The sequence below is a fragment of the Gastrolobium bilobum genome, unplaced genomic scaffold, assembly GCF_033153095.1.
Source record: "Gastrolobium bilobum isolate Gb01-03AN ecotype WA unplaced genomic scaffold, APGP_CSIRO_Gbil_v1 utg11279, whole genome shotgun sequence".
Classification (NCBI taxonomy): Eukaryota; Viridiplantae; Streptophyta; class Magnoliopsida; order Fabales; family Fabaceae; genus Gastrolobium; species Gastrolobium bilobum.
Window position 1 is genome coordinate 796 of NW_026895235.1, and position 19,878 is coordinate 20,673.

Genomic DNA, 19,878 nt, shown 5'->3' on the forward strand with positions numbered 1-19,878 from the left:
TTAAAATGAACAAAGGTTAATTGAGAGTTAAAAATAATTTTTACAAAAAGAACCTTAGGGCCGAATGCTATAGGAATTTTTAAGCTTGGGAATTTGATGAATAAATTGAATGTACACTGATTGATTATACTGTAAATTAGGTACGAAAAATCCTTGAGAAGTTGGACTATATCACTGTTTTTTGGTGACTTAAATTTCGACGTACGAGGTATGTGTAGGCGGTATTACCTTCTGTGACTATTGGCTAGTGTATAGAATTGTGATGTGTTGCTCACATTTGTTCTATGTATGTTATGGTGATGATGAGCCAATGGTAAGAATATGAAAGGATGATATGAAATATGCATGCATTTTACATCATAATACATTTTTCTGTTGGGTGCGATTGCATAACATGGCATGTATACTTGATTCATGACATCTTGAATATATATATATTTGTATTGAGGACATGTGACTGAGCATGCATCATATAGGCATGCCTGGTACCAGGAGAGGGGACACTTGGCTTCAGTCCGCATAGGTTCCACAGTGGGATTCACCTTCATGGGAGCCATTAGGAATACCCACTGTGATGCTACGCGCACGACGGTGCTATGAGCGTAAAGGAAAAAGGGCGTTATATACGCGTTATGATATATAATGAAAAGGATTAAATGTTTGAAGTGACTATTTATGATTTTGTGCCTAGTTAATATTGTTGCATTATGGTTTTGTTGCCACACTACTGGGATTTTCTCTAACCCCTTTGGGGCTGCTATTTTTACAAAATAGCAGGAGGACGTAAAAGCTTTTGAGGACTTGGATATTTGTTGTTGGCTTCTACTGTTTGGGCATGCTGCTATTGATGTGATATTTTATGGATGACTGTATGAAATTGAGAAGCTTGTATTACTGTGAACTATGATTTTATTATTGCTTTACGATTTTATGACCAGCAAGTATTTTGGAAACAGATGTTGAAACGTTTGCGAAAAGGATTTTGACATGTTATCTAAATGCTGAGTTTTGAAAAGTCTTTGCGAGCACTTTGTAAGTTGTCGTACTGGGGCTACGGACCTCCGATTTTCTTATAATTTATATGCACGCGTAGCCCCAGGTGTCTAGTTTCATTATATATAAATCTTGCAAAGAAATTCTGAAAGATCGATTTATTATGAATTTTACCAGCCAGGACACTTGTGATATTTCCACTATTTTCTCTCTTATTTTGCGAGTTATGTTTCGAGGGGCAAACGAACTCCAAATCACTATTATTTTATATGAACGTGACGCCCCAGATGTCTAGTTTCCAGATTACAAAAAATATATTTTTGAATCGTTGAACTGGATTTTATACGAATTTTTAAAGACAGCAAGGTCTATCAGGAAATTTATATTTTTAACGAGTTTAAGAAATTTTGTGTACTCTGATTTTTGTAATTAACCAGATCCCCTCTTTAGTCTTAATTGGCAATGTAAAAGCGATTTTTTTCAGTCTCTAAAATACTATTAAAGAACTCTAATTCCGCTTAGCAAACAACTCTCTTGGAGGCCTACAAGAGAGGGTGTTACATGATGGCTGAAAACAATTTGTTATCTCAGCAGGTAGCAAACTTGACATCAAGGCTTGATAAGATGCAATTTTCTAGCGTTCAAGCTCAAGCTGCAGCAGTTGTCTGTGAATATTGCAAGGAAGATCATGAATCCAACGAATGTCCTACTCTGCTAGCTGATGATCCTCCTCAGCAGGTACATGTAAATGGTGTGTGGTATGATCAGAGACCCTCACCACAAAATGTTTCAAGAACTCAGAATTTTCCTTCTGGGAACAATAACTTCCAAAGGAGGGTGCAAGGTACTGGTCTTGACTTTAAGTCCAATAACTATTTGCAGCCACCGCCAGTTCAACCGAAGGAACCTTATGAGTTAGAGAAACTAGTGGGACAAATGGCCCAACATTCCAATGCTTTTATGGAAGAGACTCGGGCAAACACTAGAAACACACAAGCCTCTATCAGAAATTTGGAGAACCAGATTGGCCAGATAGCTAAACAGATGGCCGAAAGAACTCCAGCCACTTTCCCTAGCAATACAGTCACTAATCCGAAGGATGACTGTATGGCTATAACTACAAGAAGTGGCAAGGTGGTGGCAGCTCCAACAAAGCCAACCACAAATGCGGAAGCTACTGGAAAGGGTAAGGAGGTAGAGGAAGAAGTGGTTATTCCTTCTGATGTTGAGACACCTGTTCAAAAAGGTGAGGAAGAGGAGCCACAAATAATTGTTGCTGAGAAAAATAAATTTGAACTGAATCTCGAATATGTGAGGGCCATGGCACACTATCTTGAAAGATTCAAGAAGGATGCTCAAAAGCAACATTATGACAGATTTCTTGATATATTCAAGAAATTGCATGTCAACATTCCCTTTGCTGAAGCTCTGGCTTGCATGCCCAATTATGCTAAGTTCATGAAGGACTTGTTATCAAGAAAGCATAAGCTGCAAGAGTGCCAAACAGTAACACTCACTGAGGAGTGTAGTGCCATAATACAGAAGAAGTTTTCACCCAAGCTTAGTGATCCAGGGAGCTTCAATATTCAAATTGAAATTGGCAACACAAAAATTAGCAGGGCATTATGTGATTTTGGGGCTAGCATTAATTTGATGCCCCTTTCTGTTTGTAAATCCTTGGGGATCATCGAGTTAAAGCCCACTTTGGCATCTCTTCAACTTGCTGATAAGTCTTTCAGGAAGCCTAGTGGTATTATTGAAGATGTTCTTGTGAAGGTGGACAAGTTCATCTTTCCTGCTGATTTTGTAGTGTTGGACATGGAAGGGGGAGCTAAGATGCCTCTTCTGCTGGGTAGACCTTTCTTGGCCACTACTCGGGCCATGATTGATGTTGAAAATGGAAAGCTCGAGTTAAGGATGAATGATGAGACCGTTACCATCAACGTATTTGATTCTCTAAAACAGTCTTCTCACAAAGACGATTGTTTTAGTCTTGAAGTCTTAAAGGAAAAACGAAGTGTAGCGGATGATGCCAAGGAAGATGGTGCCATGAAGGTGGATTTGAAGGAGCTTCCTCAACCTCAAAAAAATGTCTTCTTGGGTAATAAGGAGGCGGTGATTGAAGCACTGAAGGAAGATGAAACTAAATTGAAAAATAAAGATCCTTTTTCCCATACAAACAAAATTCTCAATGAAGATGATTACAAACATGGGAGAAAACTCCAAGGGAAGCGTCATCCTATACGGAAGAAGGTACTGAGAAAGGAAGTGGTGAAACTCTTTGATACGAGTTGGAAGAGACACCGGGAGCTGAAGTTTGACAAGTGACACCGAGACTCTATCTCTCGGAAAAATCAATGCTTCAAAGACTTTTTAACATAGCTTCATGGTTTGGAACAAATCTGGGAATGGTGGTCTCATACACCAAGGCATTCAGTACCACCAGATCCTCCATTGCTGAGTCATCCCACGCTGCTGAAGGGGATGACATGGAGGGTTGATTATATCTCCTTGCTGACGGAGATTCTGTATATTAGTTTATTTTTCTGTTTCGTATTTTTTTTTAGTTACTTTGTGTTGGTATATTTCTCTCTGATGTTTTAATGTGCGCATTATAGTTTATCCTATATGCCACTGTTTGTTCCATTGTGCAGGTTTTTCTACCTCTTGTGGTTTAATTATTGTTGAGGACAGCAATTCTCTAAATCTGGGAATGGTAGGCTTGCATCTTGGAACTGCAACTCTTCTATCAGGGGAGATACTCTAACTCTTTTAAATTTTCTTAGTTAATTTTGTTTGTTATTTTTGTGTGCTCTTTATTTTTACCCTGAAAAAAAAAATTGGAAAATGTTTTTCAAGCAATTCTCAGGTTTAAATATGCTTATATAGTTAATGTGCTTGACTGAATTCTTGGAATATATTGTATGACTTTCTGGCATGACATTGCATAGACATAATTGGATTGCAAGATTGCTCGTTTGTCTGAATTAATATTGTGAAATTCTGATAATGTCTGAAGTCAATTTTCTTGAGTCTGCATTGTACCATAACTGTGAGGTTTGAGCCTAAACACTGAAATTTTTGTTGAGAAGCCTCACTGTTGTAATACTCTAGAACTTGATCTGTTTCTCTGTTATGCATACATTGATTGATATGATAAAGACATTTTGTTCTTATTAGCTTATGGCCAAAATAGCCCACCTGTATGAAATTTTCCCTTGCTAGCCCCTTTGAGCCTGAACTTATTTGTTGATAAATGACCTGTGCCTGAATTATGGCTTAGCCTATGTCCATGTGACTTACCTTGATTGAGATTGAATCACTGAACGTGTTACAAATAAAATAAAGAAATTGAGGTAAGCTCCATAAAGGTCAAGTAATTAAGGGATGAAAAATTCATCTATGCCCTTATAAAAGAAAAAGGAAAAGAGTAAAAGGTGGCTGGAAGGAATTAATTCCCGAAATTCTGTGGGAATGTTAGTGGAGAAAAATCATTGAGTTGAATGTGTTAAAGTGAAATAAATTTAGTTTTTCAATCTCATTGTTGTTTGAGCTACTATCCATATTTTCCTACCTGTTACCCCGACCAAGTTACAACCTGTGAAGTCCTTTTGATCAATTGATGCATGTGTTTGATTCTTCATTTTTAAGAATTTTTGAGAATATGATCAAGCCTATGGTAGTGTTATAGCTTTGAGTAATTGAGTGCTCATGATACCCTTAAACACTGAGTGTTGAGTGAATATTATTATTATCTGTGTAAGGGGTAATCAATGTAGACTTGCATCGTTAAGAAGCTGATGAGATTATTGGGAGTTTATGATGTTGAGTTAGGCATGCATAGCATATTGGGTCTGAGAGTATCTATGGAATGTTATGTTGAATTAATTAAATATTTTCTGGATTGAGTCTTGTACATTGCTGGGGACAACAACATTTAAATCTGGGAATGATTTGATGTGCCTTTGTCAAGTGTGGTTTTTCAGTATTAAAATTGATAAGAATTAGGTCATAAGAGATCAATTTAAATACATATTTGTTATTTATATTAATTCTTTCTATGTCAATAATATTCACCTTTTGGTTGTGTTTTTACAGGAAAAAGAGGAGTGAAAATTACAAATTATAAAAAGCCTGTTAACGCGACTCCACACACAGGAAAGTTCCATGTTGCACTATGTTGCATAGTACAAAGTATAACACCTCACAATTTTAAATCAAGTAATTAAAATATTAAGTGAGCAATCAAGCGATGGATTAGTGAAAATCCTAAAGATTAGGCCAAAATACAAAGAAAGGGCAAAACGGTAATTAGCCAACGCGCAACCCTAGGAAGATAAAAATTGAGTAGAAGGTCTTAGTTGGTAAAAATAACCCTGGAAATGGGTTCAGAACGAAAAATTGAGTGGACAGGCAAGTTTCAGAAAAATCTGTGAATAATGTTTTTCGCGGGTAAAAATACCGCGGTACGATTGCACCGTAAAACGTGCCGATTGAGTTTTGAGCTCTAGGTTTCAAATATGAGTTATAAATGGTTTGTTGAGTTAGGAAATATGATTTTGATGAAATTTGATGGAATTGAGTCATTTTGGGAAAAATTGATGAATAGTGATTTTCCGGTGTAAAAATACTGCGGTATAATTGTACCGATAAGCGTGAAAATTTTATCAGTATTTTTAGGAAACAAAAATATGACGTGAACAAGAAAAATATGTAGGTCATGAATTTATGGTTGAAATTAGTGATTTATTTAAAGTTAAATCGCGTGGGGGACTCACCTATGGCTTAAGTGACTTAAAAGTCACATTTTCATGACATTTTCTCTCTCCTCCCTCTCTTCTCTCCCGCGCAGCAGCCCACCATGGCCAAGTATTGCTCAAGCTTTCTTTCTTCCATAACTTGGTCATTTCTTCACCGAATTCAACGATTTTTGTCTTGAATCTTGAAGGAAAACACCTCCTAAACACATTGGTACCACTCTTGAGCCTTGAAATCGTGTGTGTGAGGAGATCTTGCCCATTTTCAGCTACGGTTTTGAGGAGAAAATTTGTCTTGAAGCTTCCAAGTGCTCCAATGGTGGAGTATAGTTAGGAGGAGTCTTATACCTTCCGTTTGGGTGAGTGCTCTTGCATTTTAAATGGTTGATGGTGATGATTTGATTTTGAAAATCTAAATTTTGATTTGATGAATAGTGATGTTAGAGAGCTCAATTTGAAAATGTGTATTAGATGATAATGTGTTAGAATGATGTATTAAAGCTAGAAATGCGATGAAATTTATTGGTGAAAATTGATGAATTTAACTTAGAAAAATTTGATGATCATGATTTTGGACTTGTGAATTTTGGTGTTGAGACTTGTTTGATGAATTGTGGCATGATGGTATGATGATATGATAGGTTGTGTGAAGGTTGGAGTGATTAAAATTGAATGGAAATTCCTTGGAATGTCATAGGGCAAGATTCGAACCTTTGAGGAAAAATGAGTGAATTGATGTTGAAAAATGATTTGGATGATGATTTGTGTAGTAATATGGTACTTAGATGGGTTGTGTTGTGGTTGGAAAGTGTTTGAATCAATGGGAAAAATGAATTGTGTTTAGAGACCTAAATGAGCCTAGAGTGAAATATTTCGCAAAACGATGCGCAAATGTCGTAAAACGGAAAAACGACGATTGAACTAGCCTCTAAGCAACCTAAGGAAGTGTTATAAAATGAGAAAGAAAATTTAGAAAAATAAATCCCCAAATAACACCTGTATGGCCGAACCTCCAAGGAGAAAAGGGGGGATTTTGCGGTTTTCGCGTTCTGATGTAATTCGACGCGAAAATGACGAAACGACACTTGAATTGGCCTATTGACAACCTAATGAGGCGTAATAAAATGAGAAAGAAAATGTAGAAAAATAAATCTCCATTTAACACTTGAATGGTCGAACCATCAAGGGAGGATGGGGAGGATTTTGTGATTTTGCGTTTTGATGCTATTTGACGCGTCCTGATGGATGTATGTGATTGTATAGGTTGCCGTACGTTGACTTGAATCCCGAAACTTGAATCTGGGAGTTACCCTTGGTCTTGGACCAAGTGGATTGAGGTATGTATTTAGTTCAATGCATGTATAATTGTAAATTAGCATGTATTGTTTGAATTATAAGAGATTGGGAATGTCCTCTGTGTAGGCATTCCGCTGTGTACCAAGTTGAGGGATAAGCTGCTGCGGAGCTAGTGAGGAAATTACTTAAGGTAACCTCTTGGTACTGGGGCTTGTTCCCATTTTCTGTTCCACCTTGCCGGTTGATGGCAACGGTAGGAAGTGTGTATGAATAGTATAGAACACATGAGCATGCATGCATTATTGCTATGGGTACTGCGGTACCGAGTCTCTGGCCAGTAGACAGTTTTATTAGCCTTCGGGCATTTTCGGACTTCCGCTGGATAGGTCTCCAGGAGGGAGTTCCAGTTGACTGCGTGTCATGGTGTGTGATCCGGGTAGGAGCACACTAGGAATGTCTTTGGCGTTTTGGTTGGTTTGGGCATCATGGTTGTGGTTTCTGTGAACACACCTTGGATGATACCCATAGGCTTATATATGCCCAGGGCGTACGTGGAATTGGGGTTACCATCCCGTATCGTCGTAGTTTGTTTCTTTATATTCCTCATTTCTCTAAATCCCTTGCTATATCCCGTTTTCAAAGTGGTTGTTTTATTCTATTGATATGCATCGAAGTGAACCATTGGGTGGAGTTTCCTCCAGAACCTCTTGGTTACTGAGATATATTCGTATATCTCACCCCGTCTCGGGGCATTTATTTCAGGAGGTAGCAGTGGAGCAGGAGCAGCGGGCAAGAGGCCCGTAGAGTGAGCATTGGAGTGCTTCATGTTTTGTTTTTTTGTTGGCCGTGTGGCCTAGGCTAGACTTAGGGCATGAACATCTCATATGTATGTTGTATGAGCTTCATTAGCATATTTGTTCATGCTATTTTGCCTAAGTCTAGTAGTTATGTATTTGGTTATGTTGTCATTTGAATTTAAGTTGTAATATCGGAAGAATGTAAGTTGAAGTTTAAGTTTCAAGTTGTAAGTTGTAAAACAATGTTGTAATCGTATTGATGCATGACTATTTATAATGGAAGGGCCTTAGGCCTATTTTAGGGTATGATTACATGTATGATGAAAATATGCATGAAAAAGGTGTTAGTCATTGCAACTACTTAAGGATGATTAATATGAACTATATGCCTAATAACTATAAACTGTATTGGGTTGTAAGTGCCCCAAGGCATTGTTGGTCCTTATGTGTGCCACCCATTGGATTAATACTGTATTATCATGTGATTATTAGGTACATTTGAGGTTTAAATGATTTTTACAAATTTGGGATTATTAGAAAAACAAAGGAAACTCTGGCGAATTTTCTGTGGAATTGGCAGATTTTAGGCGAACTTCAGGAGAGAATATCTTCCTCCATAAAGGTCCAATAGGGACATGCCATACGCCATTTTTAAGTTTGAGATGTCCTCTACCTTGTGTCAAAATTTGAGGAAATTCTGGGTTGATCTTCGGCCTGAAAAAATAGAGAAACACGGACTGCTCATGTGCCCCTGCACCTGAGGCAGATTCTGGACCGGATTTGGGAAATTAATTCTCGCTTTGTTTCTCAGTCAAATTAAGCGTGTGATATATCAAAATGAAGTTTGAGATGTCTAGTTTGTAGGATTAAAATTTAAGAGCAAATGGTTGAATGGATAGAGTGCAGTAAATCGAGTAAGGTGAGTGCTTTGGAGCTGTTTTTAGGGTTGTTTGGCTATTTGCTGATCCAACTTCAAACAGCGATAACCGGAGCTAATGAGCTCCGAATTGAGCATATGATAGCTTGTTGAAAAGGGAATTAAGTAAGACAAAGATCTAATCTGAGAAGAAGGAAAACATGTCCGAAGTAGTAAAAACGTAAAGTTTGGAAATTGACTAAGTGAGTTTATGGGAACTCCTTAGTAACTTATAATAAGTAATGTGAGTTACAAAATTAGTTTAAATAAGTCTTGCGCAAGAGTTTACGGTTACGGTCAAAGCTTTTAATTATTACGCCTTTTTATGTTTTAAATGCTCGCGTAATAATCGGAAAAAGTTTATTCGCATTTTTATAAATGAACTGCTGTGATTGTAACTGCGCTTAATATCACAATTAATGTTAACAATACCGGTGTACAATGGGATGTTACACAAAGTCCAGGAAATTGGCGCTAGTTGGCACCAGAATGGCGCAAACTAGCGCCACCATGCCAACCAGCGCCAAGTGAAGCAAACTAGCGCCAAGTGGCACCACTTAGCGCCAAACCATGCCAAGTGGCGCCCAAAATACAAGGGGTGGCGCTAACTGGCGCCGGTCCACGTAGAAGCAAGTCCGACTTTTCACAATTGGACAGTAACTCCGCGCGAAGTGGCGCCGTACCGGGGCCATTTGGCGCCGAGTTGCGAGAAATTTACTCTGTGTTTTCGGATGGGTATTTTTGGAAGAAGAAAAAGAGACTTATAAATAGGATCCTTGTGACAGAATTAGGCATTCAGACCTATTCTTCTGAAGAGAGATGACAACAGAGCTCCGAGAGGATTCCAGAGATCAAGTTCTTCTTCTCTTTTCTCTTTAATTTTATGCTTTTGAATATTGGATTATTTTTAGCCATGATTATGCTTGGCTAGTAATTTTTATTGTAGTTAGGGTCACAAACCCTATGTGAACCCTTGTTACGACGGATTGGTTTACTTTTACTCGTTTATATAAAATTGTCTTTATCTCTATCCTGCGCGTATTTTATATTTTCTTTATTAGAATTGATCACTCTAATAGTTGATAATAGTCTGAGGGTTAGCACCCTAGATAGGAATATTGGGGTTTTCATCCTGAAAGGGGGTAGGATAACGGTTCGTATGCATGCTAGGAATAGATGTGTATTGAATTGCGGATGCCTAAATTATAGAGTTCATCGCTTAATTTTCATGAGGGGTTGCTAAGGGATTAGGATTCCAATTGAGATTAAAGGGTTAAATTGCCAAGGGATTGGGATTTAACTAATTATTTTAGATAATAATTTATCCGAGTAATTTTATAAATGAATATTGTAAATCAATCCAAAGTAAGAAGGGGGGATCATAAGGTGAGTGCGCTCTAGCTACAATGTTTTTCTCATATTTTCAAAACCTCAATTCTTTTTATTATTCTTTTTCTCATAAATAAAAATACAAAAACAAATCATTATTTTCAGTTCTCGATTTCACACAAATTGACAATATTTTTCAAAACCATTTGAACTCATCGATTCTTGAAAAGAATTATTAACTGATATTCGACCCAATCCCTGTGGAGACGATACTTTACTTACTATCTATATTACTTGTGCGATCGGTACACTTGCCAGTGAGCATCAGTCCTCAATGATGCCATAAGCTTGTTTTGTAGAGCGGTCAGCCAGTTGCACTATTGTCTTGGTTGGCTTTACTTCAGTGATTGTCATCTTTTTCATCATAGATAGTGGCATCACGTTGATGCTGGCACCGAGATCACATAGAACATTTTCCACTTTCATCTTGCCTATGGTGCATGGAATGCTAAAGTTTCCTGGATCTTTAAGCTTTGGAGGCAACGTTTTCTGGATAATGGCACTGCATTCCTTTGTCAGAGTCACCGTCTCACATTCCTGCAGCTTATGCTTTCTTGATAAAAGATCTTTCATGAACTTAGCATAATTTGGCATGTTCTCCAAGGATTCAACAAACGAGATATTGATTTGCAGCTTCTTGAAAATATCAATGAACCTGGAGTACTGTTGCTTTTGAATTTCTTGTCTGACCCTCTGTGGATATGGAATTCTTGCATAAGGTGAGAGCTATAATGGCTTTTCTTGCTTGTCTTGAGCTTTCTTTTTTTCCCACTTTAATTGTTTACTTTCAACTTTTTCAGGAGTGCCATTTTCAAATTCAATTGTATCCTTTGCTTTTTCTTTCTTATCCTCTTCAACAATAGGTTCCTCATCATTCTTCTTATCTTCAGAATGCTTCTCTATAGTCTGAATGACTTTCCAACTCATATTAGTAATTGTATTGCAGTGTTCCCTTGGGTTGACTATGGTATCACCCGAAAAAAGTGCCTTGAGCTCATTCAGAAATTTGCCTTGACAATTGCCCAATCTGAGTTTCAAGATTTCTGATTGATGCTTCTTGATTCCTGAATACTGTTCGAGTTTCTTGCATAAAGGAAGTTGTTTCATTTCTGAAAGTCTCTGAACCTTGAATGTAGTCATTAGTTGTTTTTGAGAGTTGCATGATAAACCTTTGGTTTACCAAGTTTTTAGGATAAATATTACAAGAATTATGTAGTAGATTGCATGGAATTCAAGGTTTTACAACAAATAAGGCATAAGTTAGGAAAGTAAGCTAAAATTTTGATGTTCTTTTCATCTTGAAGGGTAAAACCACAATTATTAGTCCTAAGAAGTGCATAAGAGATCAGGACAAAGAGTTGAAGCTTAAAATGGGCCAAAGGAGCACACTCGAGCGCATAGAATGGACGCTCAAGCGCGTGCAAGCAGGGAAAACAGCCAAACTGAGCAATCCAAGGCGCTCAAGCGCCCAACAGCACGCTCAAGCGCCCACGAAGACAGGAGTTCACTATCGAGGAGCACGCTCGAGCGTCCAGATGGACAATCGATCGCGTGAAGGTAGGCAGAAACAACAATTGAAGGCACAACAGCACACTTAAGCGGCCATAAGCACACTTGAGTGTCCATAAACATGTTTGAGCGCCCAACCACGCATCAGACAACAAAGATTTAATAAGATTTGATGAGATTTTCCAATGGATACCGGATTGTGATACCCGAAATTAAAGCGAAAACATATCGACTTTGATTTATATAGATCCATGGAAGATTTGAGCAGGATTACAATAGGATTCAAAGTTTAAATCTGTCATCAATCTACAAGATCGAAAATAAGAAAAGAAAGCAATTATAGAATTGATTGCAAATCTGATAAGGATACGGTGGGAGATGCAATGGAGGTTGTGGCCTTGAAGATTATAAATAGGGAGCTAAGGGTCAGACCAAGACACCAATTCACCAATCCAGAGAGTTACACAGAGACCTGAAGGAGGAATCCTATTGCAGAGCGTGGGAGCATTGAGGAACCAAGTCAACATCACACCAATGGAGGCTTGGGGTTCTCTTTTCTTTACCATTGTTTTTTAATTCAGTATGCTAGGCTAGACTCTTCTGTAGTTAGGGGTAGATGAAACCTAATTGAATCTTTATGTTTATGAATTAAATTATCTCCAAATTCTTTTCTTTTTATAATTGAATAAATTTATCTGTCTTTAATGCTTTCTATGAGTTTGCTCCTTATAGAATGATTTCGGGGAATTGTATGACAATATGGATGTTGGTGCATGAATCATGACTTGATAAATTTATCATAATCCTTGTGATCTAGGGATAAACATAGAGTAATTGTGCAATCATGGAATTCTTGATCTTAATGCATGTTTTCTTGGGGAATAACCGGGGAACTAGGGTTCTTGTGAGATCACATAGATTTAGGGTAACAAGGAATTGAGCCCTAATTAACTTTGAAAGAATTGATTGGCAATATATTAAGAACAGGTTCTTGACAGTTTAATTCATAACATATTGAAGAGATTGGGGGAAGTCGAAACCCTAACTACGCTTGTTTTCCATTCTTAACCAATCATCATCTTTTCACTTGTTCTTTTTAATTCTGAATTTTCTTAATTGAATGCTATTACTTGCTTTTAATTTTAATTTCTTCAGTTACAAATTCTCTCAAATCCAATTCTTGATTGACCAACTAAAACGCGATTAGCGAACTAGTGCTTGAAAATCCGATCCTCGTGGGAACGATCTCGTACTTCGGTACACTTTATTACTTTACGACCGGTGCACTTGTCGAGTCGTAACAAGTTTTTGGCGCCATTTCCGGGGATTGGATCCTTCAACATTAGAGATAACTAATTATCTTTTAGATTGGACATTTTAATTTTCTGCACTTTGAACATTCTTCAAAAACATTTTCTGCATTAAAATTCTGCTTCAATTTTCTGCATATTTTAATTTTCTTCATTCTTTGTTTAGTTTTATTTTTCTGTTTTGCATTTTCTATTTTTTCTGCACATCTTTTCAATCTTAGTTTATGCGAGGTACTCTTAACCAACGAATCTTGCAGTTTGATCCTAAGATAGAAAAGACGGAAAAAAGACTTAGGAAAGGCGCAAAAGAAAGAAAAGCAAAAGAAGCAAAAGAAACCTCAAGTTCAATGGAACCAAAGGAGGAAACAATGGCTGACAGCAATGCAGTACAGAACCCTCCAAGGACGTTGGGAGATTACATGACCCCAGCTCGAGTTCCTCAGACAACGAGCATTGTTAGACTAACCGTGGATGCTAACAACTTCGAGCTCAAGCCAGCACTGTTCCAACTAATTCAAAAAGATCAGTTCGCTGGAAGAAGCACGAAAGATCCCTATGTTCATCTTGATAATTTTCTGCTCTACTGCGATACATTAAAGATGAATGGAGTCTCGCGTGACGCCATCTTGCTCAGACTATTTCCATGCTCACTGAAGGATGATGCAAGAGCTTGGCTTCCATCACTGCCTGAAGGAAGCATCACCCATTGGGATGACTTAGTAATGAAGTTCTTGGCTAGATTCTTCTTAGCTTCAAAAATGGCAAGATTCAAATTAGAGATCACGGATTTTGAACAAAAAGAAAGTGAATCTTTATACGAGGCATGGGAAAGGTTTAAAGGACTACTCCGAAAGTGTCCTCAACATGGCATTGAAGCATGGGAGAGAGGAAGAATTTTCTTCCAAGGAATGACGCCAAGTACAAGAACACTGGTGAATGCTGCAGCAGGAGGATCGTTGAAAACAAAAACTCCAGAGGAAGCATTGGACTTGTTGGAATCTTTAGCTTCTCAGGAGTATGACAATGCTCCAGTCACACAAAGGAGAGCGGGAATCATGAAGCTTGACGGCTATGATGCAATCTTGGCTCAAAATGAACAAATACTGCAAATTAATAAGAAACAACAAGAACAATTAGATGCTCTTACAAAGCAATTTAATCTTTCTCAAATTTCTTCTGTTAATAATTCTCAAGTTAAATGTAGTATTTGTGCAGATGCTCATGCAACTGAAGACTGCGACTACATGAGAACAACTGAAAAGCCACCAGCAGAAGTCAACGGTATCTTGTAAGATCAAAAGAACCAGAACAACTCAGGGAGGAACCAATATGGAAATAACTATAATCAAGGGTGGAAAAATCCTAATCAACACCCTGAGTTTAGTTACAAATCAACCCATCAGCTAAATCCTCCTCTGCCACTGCAACAACAACCCCCACCACAAGAAAACACTTCAGAGTGGGAGAAAGCTTTTGCACAGCTGTCCAAGACCACATCAGACTACATTCAGAATGCAGATGCCTTCAGAGATGAAACAAGAGCTTCATTCCGGAATCAAGAAGCTTCTATCTGGAACCTGGAAACTCAGATTGGCCAGCTATTAAAACAATTTACTGAAAGTACCCATGGCACCTTCCCAAGTAACACAAATACAAACCCAAATGCACAATGTAATTCAATTGTTACCAGAAGTGGGATCGTGATCCAACCAGTGGAAAAACCGCCAACAAAGAAAAAGAAAGAAGCTGAAAAGGAGAAAGAAGAAGATGCAGGAGAAGCTGAAAAAAGCAGTCCAGATAAGAAGCTGTTCAAATGGGAGAAAAAGAAAGCTCTAGACCGACAACCAAAATCGACAGATCTGTCTCCCTATGCACGAGTCCATACCCTTAGCTGTTAAAACAAGAGATCCAGAAACAACAATACACCAAATTTCTGGATATCTTCAAGAAGCTGCAAGTCAATATTCCATTCGCAGAAGCCCTGTAAAGTATGTCGAACTATGCGAAGTTCATGAAGGACCTTCTGTCAAAGAAGCACAAGTTGAAAGAGTGCGAAACAGTGGCCCTGACTGAGGAATGCAGTGCAATCATCCAGAAAAAACTTCCTCCCAAGCTGAAAGATCCGAGAAGCTTCAGTATTCGTATAGCCATAGGAAATATTGAAGTAGGAAAAGCATTATGTGATCTGGGAGCAAGTATAAATCTGATGCCACTGTCCATGTGCAGAGCTTTGGGAATCAAAGAGCTAAAGTCGACTACGGTTTCTCTTCAGTTAGCTGGCAGATCGATCAGACGACCAGATGGGATAATTAAGGATGTTTTAGTTAAAATTGATAAATTCATCTTCCCTGCAGATTTTGTAATTTTGAATATGGAAGAAGATGCCGAGATTCCCGTATTGCTTGGGAGGCCATTCTTAGCCACTGCAAGAGCAATGATCGATGTGGAGCAAGGAAAACTGATGCTGAGGATGAACGAAGAGACAGTCACCATTGACGTCTTTGAGTCAATGAAGGATCCAACTGATGGAGGACAATGTTTCATGATTGACATAATACAAGAAGCAGTTGATGACACAATGAAAGAGGAGAGTTCACCACTCGAGTTAGAGCAAATCAATGAAGAAGCAGAACTTGCAGAAAAAGAACCAATGATGGAAGAACTAGAAAGAAAGAAAGATGACATCCCTCTTGGAGCACCGAAGGTGGAGCTTAAGGAGTTACCTTCAAATTTGAAATATGCTTTTCTTAGTGACAATAACACTTATCCAGTCATCATTGATGTTGAGCTGTCAACGAAAGAAAAAGAAAAGCTTCTCAAAGTGCTGAAGAAACACAAAGCAGCCATAGGATGGTCCTTCTTCGACCTAAAAGGGATGATTTACCTTATATCCGACAGTGCATGGGTAAGTCCTGTACAAAAGGTACCCAAGAAAGTTGGAGTTACTGTGGTAAGAAATGAGAACAACGAGCTGATTCTCACAAGGATAGTCACTGGGTGGAGGATGTGTGTTGACTATAGAAGACTTAATGTAACCACTCGCAAGGACCACTTTCCCATTTCCTTCTTGGACCAGATGTTGGAGAGACTAGCTGGCCATGCCTTCTACTGCTTCCTGGATGGGTACTCAGGCTACAACCAAATAGCAGTAGCTCCAGAAGATCAAGAGAAGACAACATTCACATGCCCTTACGGAGTCTTTGCTTACCGGAGGATGCCTTTCAGCCTGTGCAACGCTCCAACTACTTTTCAAAGGTGCATGCTTTCTATCTTTTCTGATATGATTGAGAAATCCATTGAGATCTTCATGGATGATTTTTCTGTTTTTGGTCCCTCTTTTGACACTTGCATAGAAAATTTACCATGTGTTTTACAAAGATGTCAAGAGAGTAATCTTATTTTAAATTGAGAAAAATGCCACTTTATGGTAAAAGATGGCATTGTTTTACGACATAAAGTGTCCAAAGATGGTATAGAAGTTGATAGAGCTAAAATATCGGTCATTGAGAAACCTCCCCCTCCCTCAAATGTTAAAGGTATTCGAAGTTTTCTCGGTCATGCAGGTTTTTACAGGCGCTTTATCAAGGACTTTTCCAAGATAGCAAAACCACTATGCAAGCTGTTGGTCAAGGATGAGGAATTCAACTTCACAGATGAATGTTTGGTTGAATTTAATATTTTAAAAGATCAATTGACCACTGCACCTATAATCACTGCACCTGATTTCACTTTACCTTTTGAATTAATGTGTGATGCTAGTGATTATGCCATAAGAGTTGTCTTAGAACAAAGAAAGAATAAATTGTTGCATGTGGTTTATTATGCTAGCAAAATTCTGAATGATGCACAAATGAATTATGCAACCACTGAAAAAGAGCTACTAGCAGTTGTCTATGCTTTTGATAAATTTAGACCGTATTTGCTGGGGTCTAAGGTAATCGTTTACACTGATCATACTGCTTTAAAGTATTTGTTGAATATGCAGGATGCAAAGCCACGATTTCTTAGATGGATGATGCTCCTTCAAGAGTTTGAAGTAGAGATCAGAGACAAGAAAGAAGTGGAGAACTTAGTGGCTGATCACTCTCCAGGATTCAAGAAAAAAATCTTCAAGACGGACCTGAGCTGAAGATCAAAGAGGAGTTCCCTGATGAGTAAATTTTGGCCATCAACATCATCTCGGCCCTGCAATTAGAGGAAGTGAAGAACACGAGTACACCTCCATGGTTTGCGGATTTCGCTAACTTCAAAGCAGCAGGGGAGATTCCAATAGACTTTACATGGCAACAAAGAAAGAATTTTCTACACGATGTCAAGAAATACCTATGGGATGAGCCCTTCCTTTTCTACAGATATGCTGATGGAGTAATAAGGCGGTGCATTCCAGAAGAAGAGATGAAAGACATCCTCTGGCACTGTCATGGTTCCAGCTACGGTGGACATTTTGCGAGAGAAAGAACAGTCGCAAAGGTACTTATGAGTGGGTTTTATTGGCCAACCCTCTACAAGGATGCAAGGAAGTTTGTTGAATCATGTGATAGATGTCAGAGAACGGGGAATATCTCCAGAAGACATGAAATGCCCCTCAACAACATATTAGAGGTTGAAATCTTCGATGTGTGGGGAATAGACTTCCTGGTTGCAGTTGATTACGTCTCCAAGTGGGTAGAAGTTGTTGCTCTACCCACTGATGATGCTCGGGTAGTCATCGCATTCCTAAAAAGAAACATTTTTGTAAGATATGGAGTACCTCGACCAATCATAGGCGACGGAGGGACTCACTTTGACAACAGGCAAGTTGAATATGTGCTGGCTAAATGCGGAGTGAAACACAAGATTGCAACACCATACCATCCGCAAACAAGTGGTCAAGTGGAGATATCCAACCGAAAGCTGAAGCGAATATTGGAGAAGACGGTTGGAAGTTCCAGGAAATACTGGTCCAAGAAGCTTGATGATGCACTGTAGGCATACCGTACTACATTCAAGACGCCAACTGGAATGCCTCATTTCCAATTAATGTTTGGGAAGGCTTGTCAGTTACCAGTGGAATTGGAACATAAAGCTTTATGGGAAATAAAGTACCTCAATTTTGATTCCAAGACCGCAGCTGAGAAAAGACTTCTTCAACTGGATGAGTTCATACTCTCTGCGTACGAAAGTGCGAATCTTTACAAGGAGAAGACGAAGAAGTGGTACGACAAGAAAATTCTACCTCGAGACTTCAAGGTGGGGAATCAAGTATTACTCTTCAACTCTCGCCTCCGTCTCTTTCCTGGGAAGTTAAAGTCCAGGTGGTCAGGACCGTTTATTGTGAAGAACATGAAGCCATACAGAGCAGTAGAGACCAGTCCACTAGATTCTGACAGAAGCTTCACAGTCAATGGCCAATGCCTGAAGTTATACATGGGAGGAGAAATTGACAGGGGAACAGCCCCAATTTCCCTCGTAGAGGTAAAGTGAGTCAGGTACGTCAGGCTCGTGACGTTAAACAAGCGCTATTGAGGAGGCAACCCTAGAATTTATTGTTTTCCAATTTCTTTACTTCAAATAATTGAGAAAATACCAAAAAATTAGATAGTTAGGTTAAGGTGATCACATGTGAGGAATAAATAAAAAATTCTAAGTGGCGAAGAGCACGCTCGAGCGCCCAAGTTGCCGCTCGAGCGCGTCCCAACAGGGAGGATAGGAAATTATTGGCATTTAGCGCGCCTGAGCGTCCAGTTGGCCGCTCACGCGTGCAAAACCTCATCCACAGGGGTGTTCCCCTGCCATCAAGCGCTCAGGCACGCTGAAAGGGAAAGATTACAATACGAGCTTCATGCTCGAGCGCTGAGCAGCACGCTCGAGCGCTCGACAGCGGTTCCAGTTTTTTATTTAAATTCTTCGTTCCCCCCTATTCTTCCCCATTCAGTTGCATTTGTCTCCCACTCATCTTCTCTATATCCTATATCCCCCATTCTCAATACTATGTGGACTTTAGCAAATCAAACCAAGGGTTTTTGAAGACCACAAGGTATGCATCTTCTCTTTAATTAATTTCACATATTATTTGTTTTCAATCCTAGTTTAAATTTCTACCTTCACAATTGCATATTAGGGTTCATAAAATCTTGGAGTGGGGAGATTTATGTTTCGATGCTAAAGGGGTTTAGGGATTGATGTATAAATTCACATCACCACATTCATGTACCAACTTCACATCCTTACTTTCACCAACAAATAGTTGCATCCATCCATAAATTGCAAACAAGCAAATAATGCATATGAACTATTTGTGGTAATGCTCATATGAACCGATTGACAAAAGGTTACAAGAAACTCTATATGGTAGGTAGTCTTGGCATGATAGAAGCATTGCAAGTTTAAAATTTTTGAATTCATGCTACACACTGAATTATATAGATGCTACATGTGTAATCCAAGATAGAGTTCAAAAGGTATTACAAATCAAGTATACCAAGTGTTTGATGAAATGTCACAACCAATATCTGCTCCATAATTGGCAATTGCTTGACTTTTTCATATGATTGTTGACATAACATACACATCCAATTGCTAAATTCCTAAATCCTATGATATCATTATGTGAATGCACAAGTCTAATTACAGTAAATGTGCATAATTATCCTGGTTTTTAATCTTGTTCCATGATGATAATAACGGATTAAATCTGGGAATTCCAAAATGCATAATTATCTTAACTTGCAAATACTTTTCTGGTTTTCAGGATATCAGGAAGAGGAAAGAGACAAAGGGGCACTAAGCAAATCGGTGCCCGTTCTAGTTCCCAACCACCAAGGGAGGAGGTGCAAAAGTTTAAGTCACCCGCCCACGAGCAAAGATACCATGCCCACATCCTGGGGAAGGCAATATGCAAGGAGAGAGTTCTCCATCTCACCATGGGCCAA

The 19,878-nt window shown here is 38.7% G+C and overlaps 1 protein-coding gene and 1 non-coding gene across 2 annotated transcripts; one reads left to right on the forward strand and one right to left on the reverse strand.

Annotated features, from left to right (window-relative positions):
• The first annotated feature begins 13,335 nt into the window (after positions 1–13,335).
• On the forward strand, positions 13,336–14,865 carry LOC133301270 (uncharacterized). Its single transcript, XM_061500890.1, has 2 exons — positions 13,336–14,255; positions 14,352–14,865. The coding sequence occupies exons 1-2, from the start codon at positions 13,336–13,338 to the stop codon at positions 14,863–14,865; spliced, it is 1,434 nt and encodes a 477-aa protein (XP_061356874.1).
• Positions 13,732–13,838, reverse strand: LOC133301318 (small nucleolar RNA R71). Its single transcript, XR_009750172.1, has one exon. It is a non-coding gene; the product is annotated as a small nucleolar RNA R71 (small nucleolar RNA).
• Positions 14,866–19,878: the final 5,013 nt, after the last annotated feature.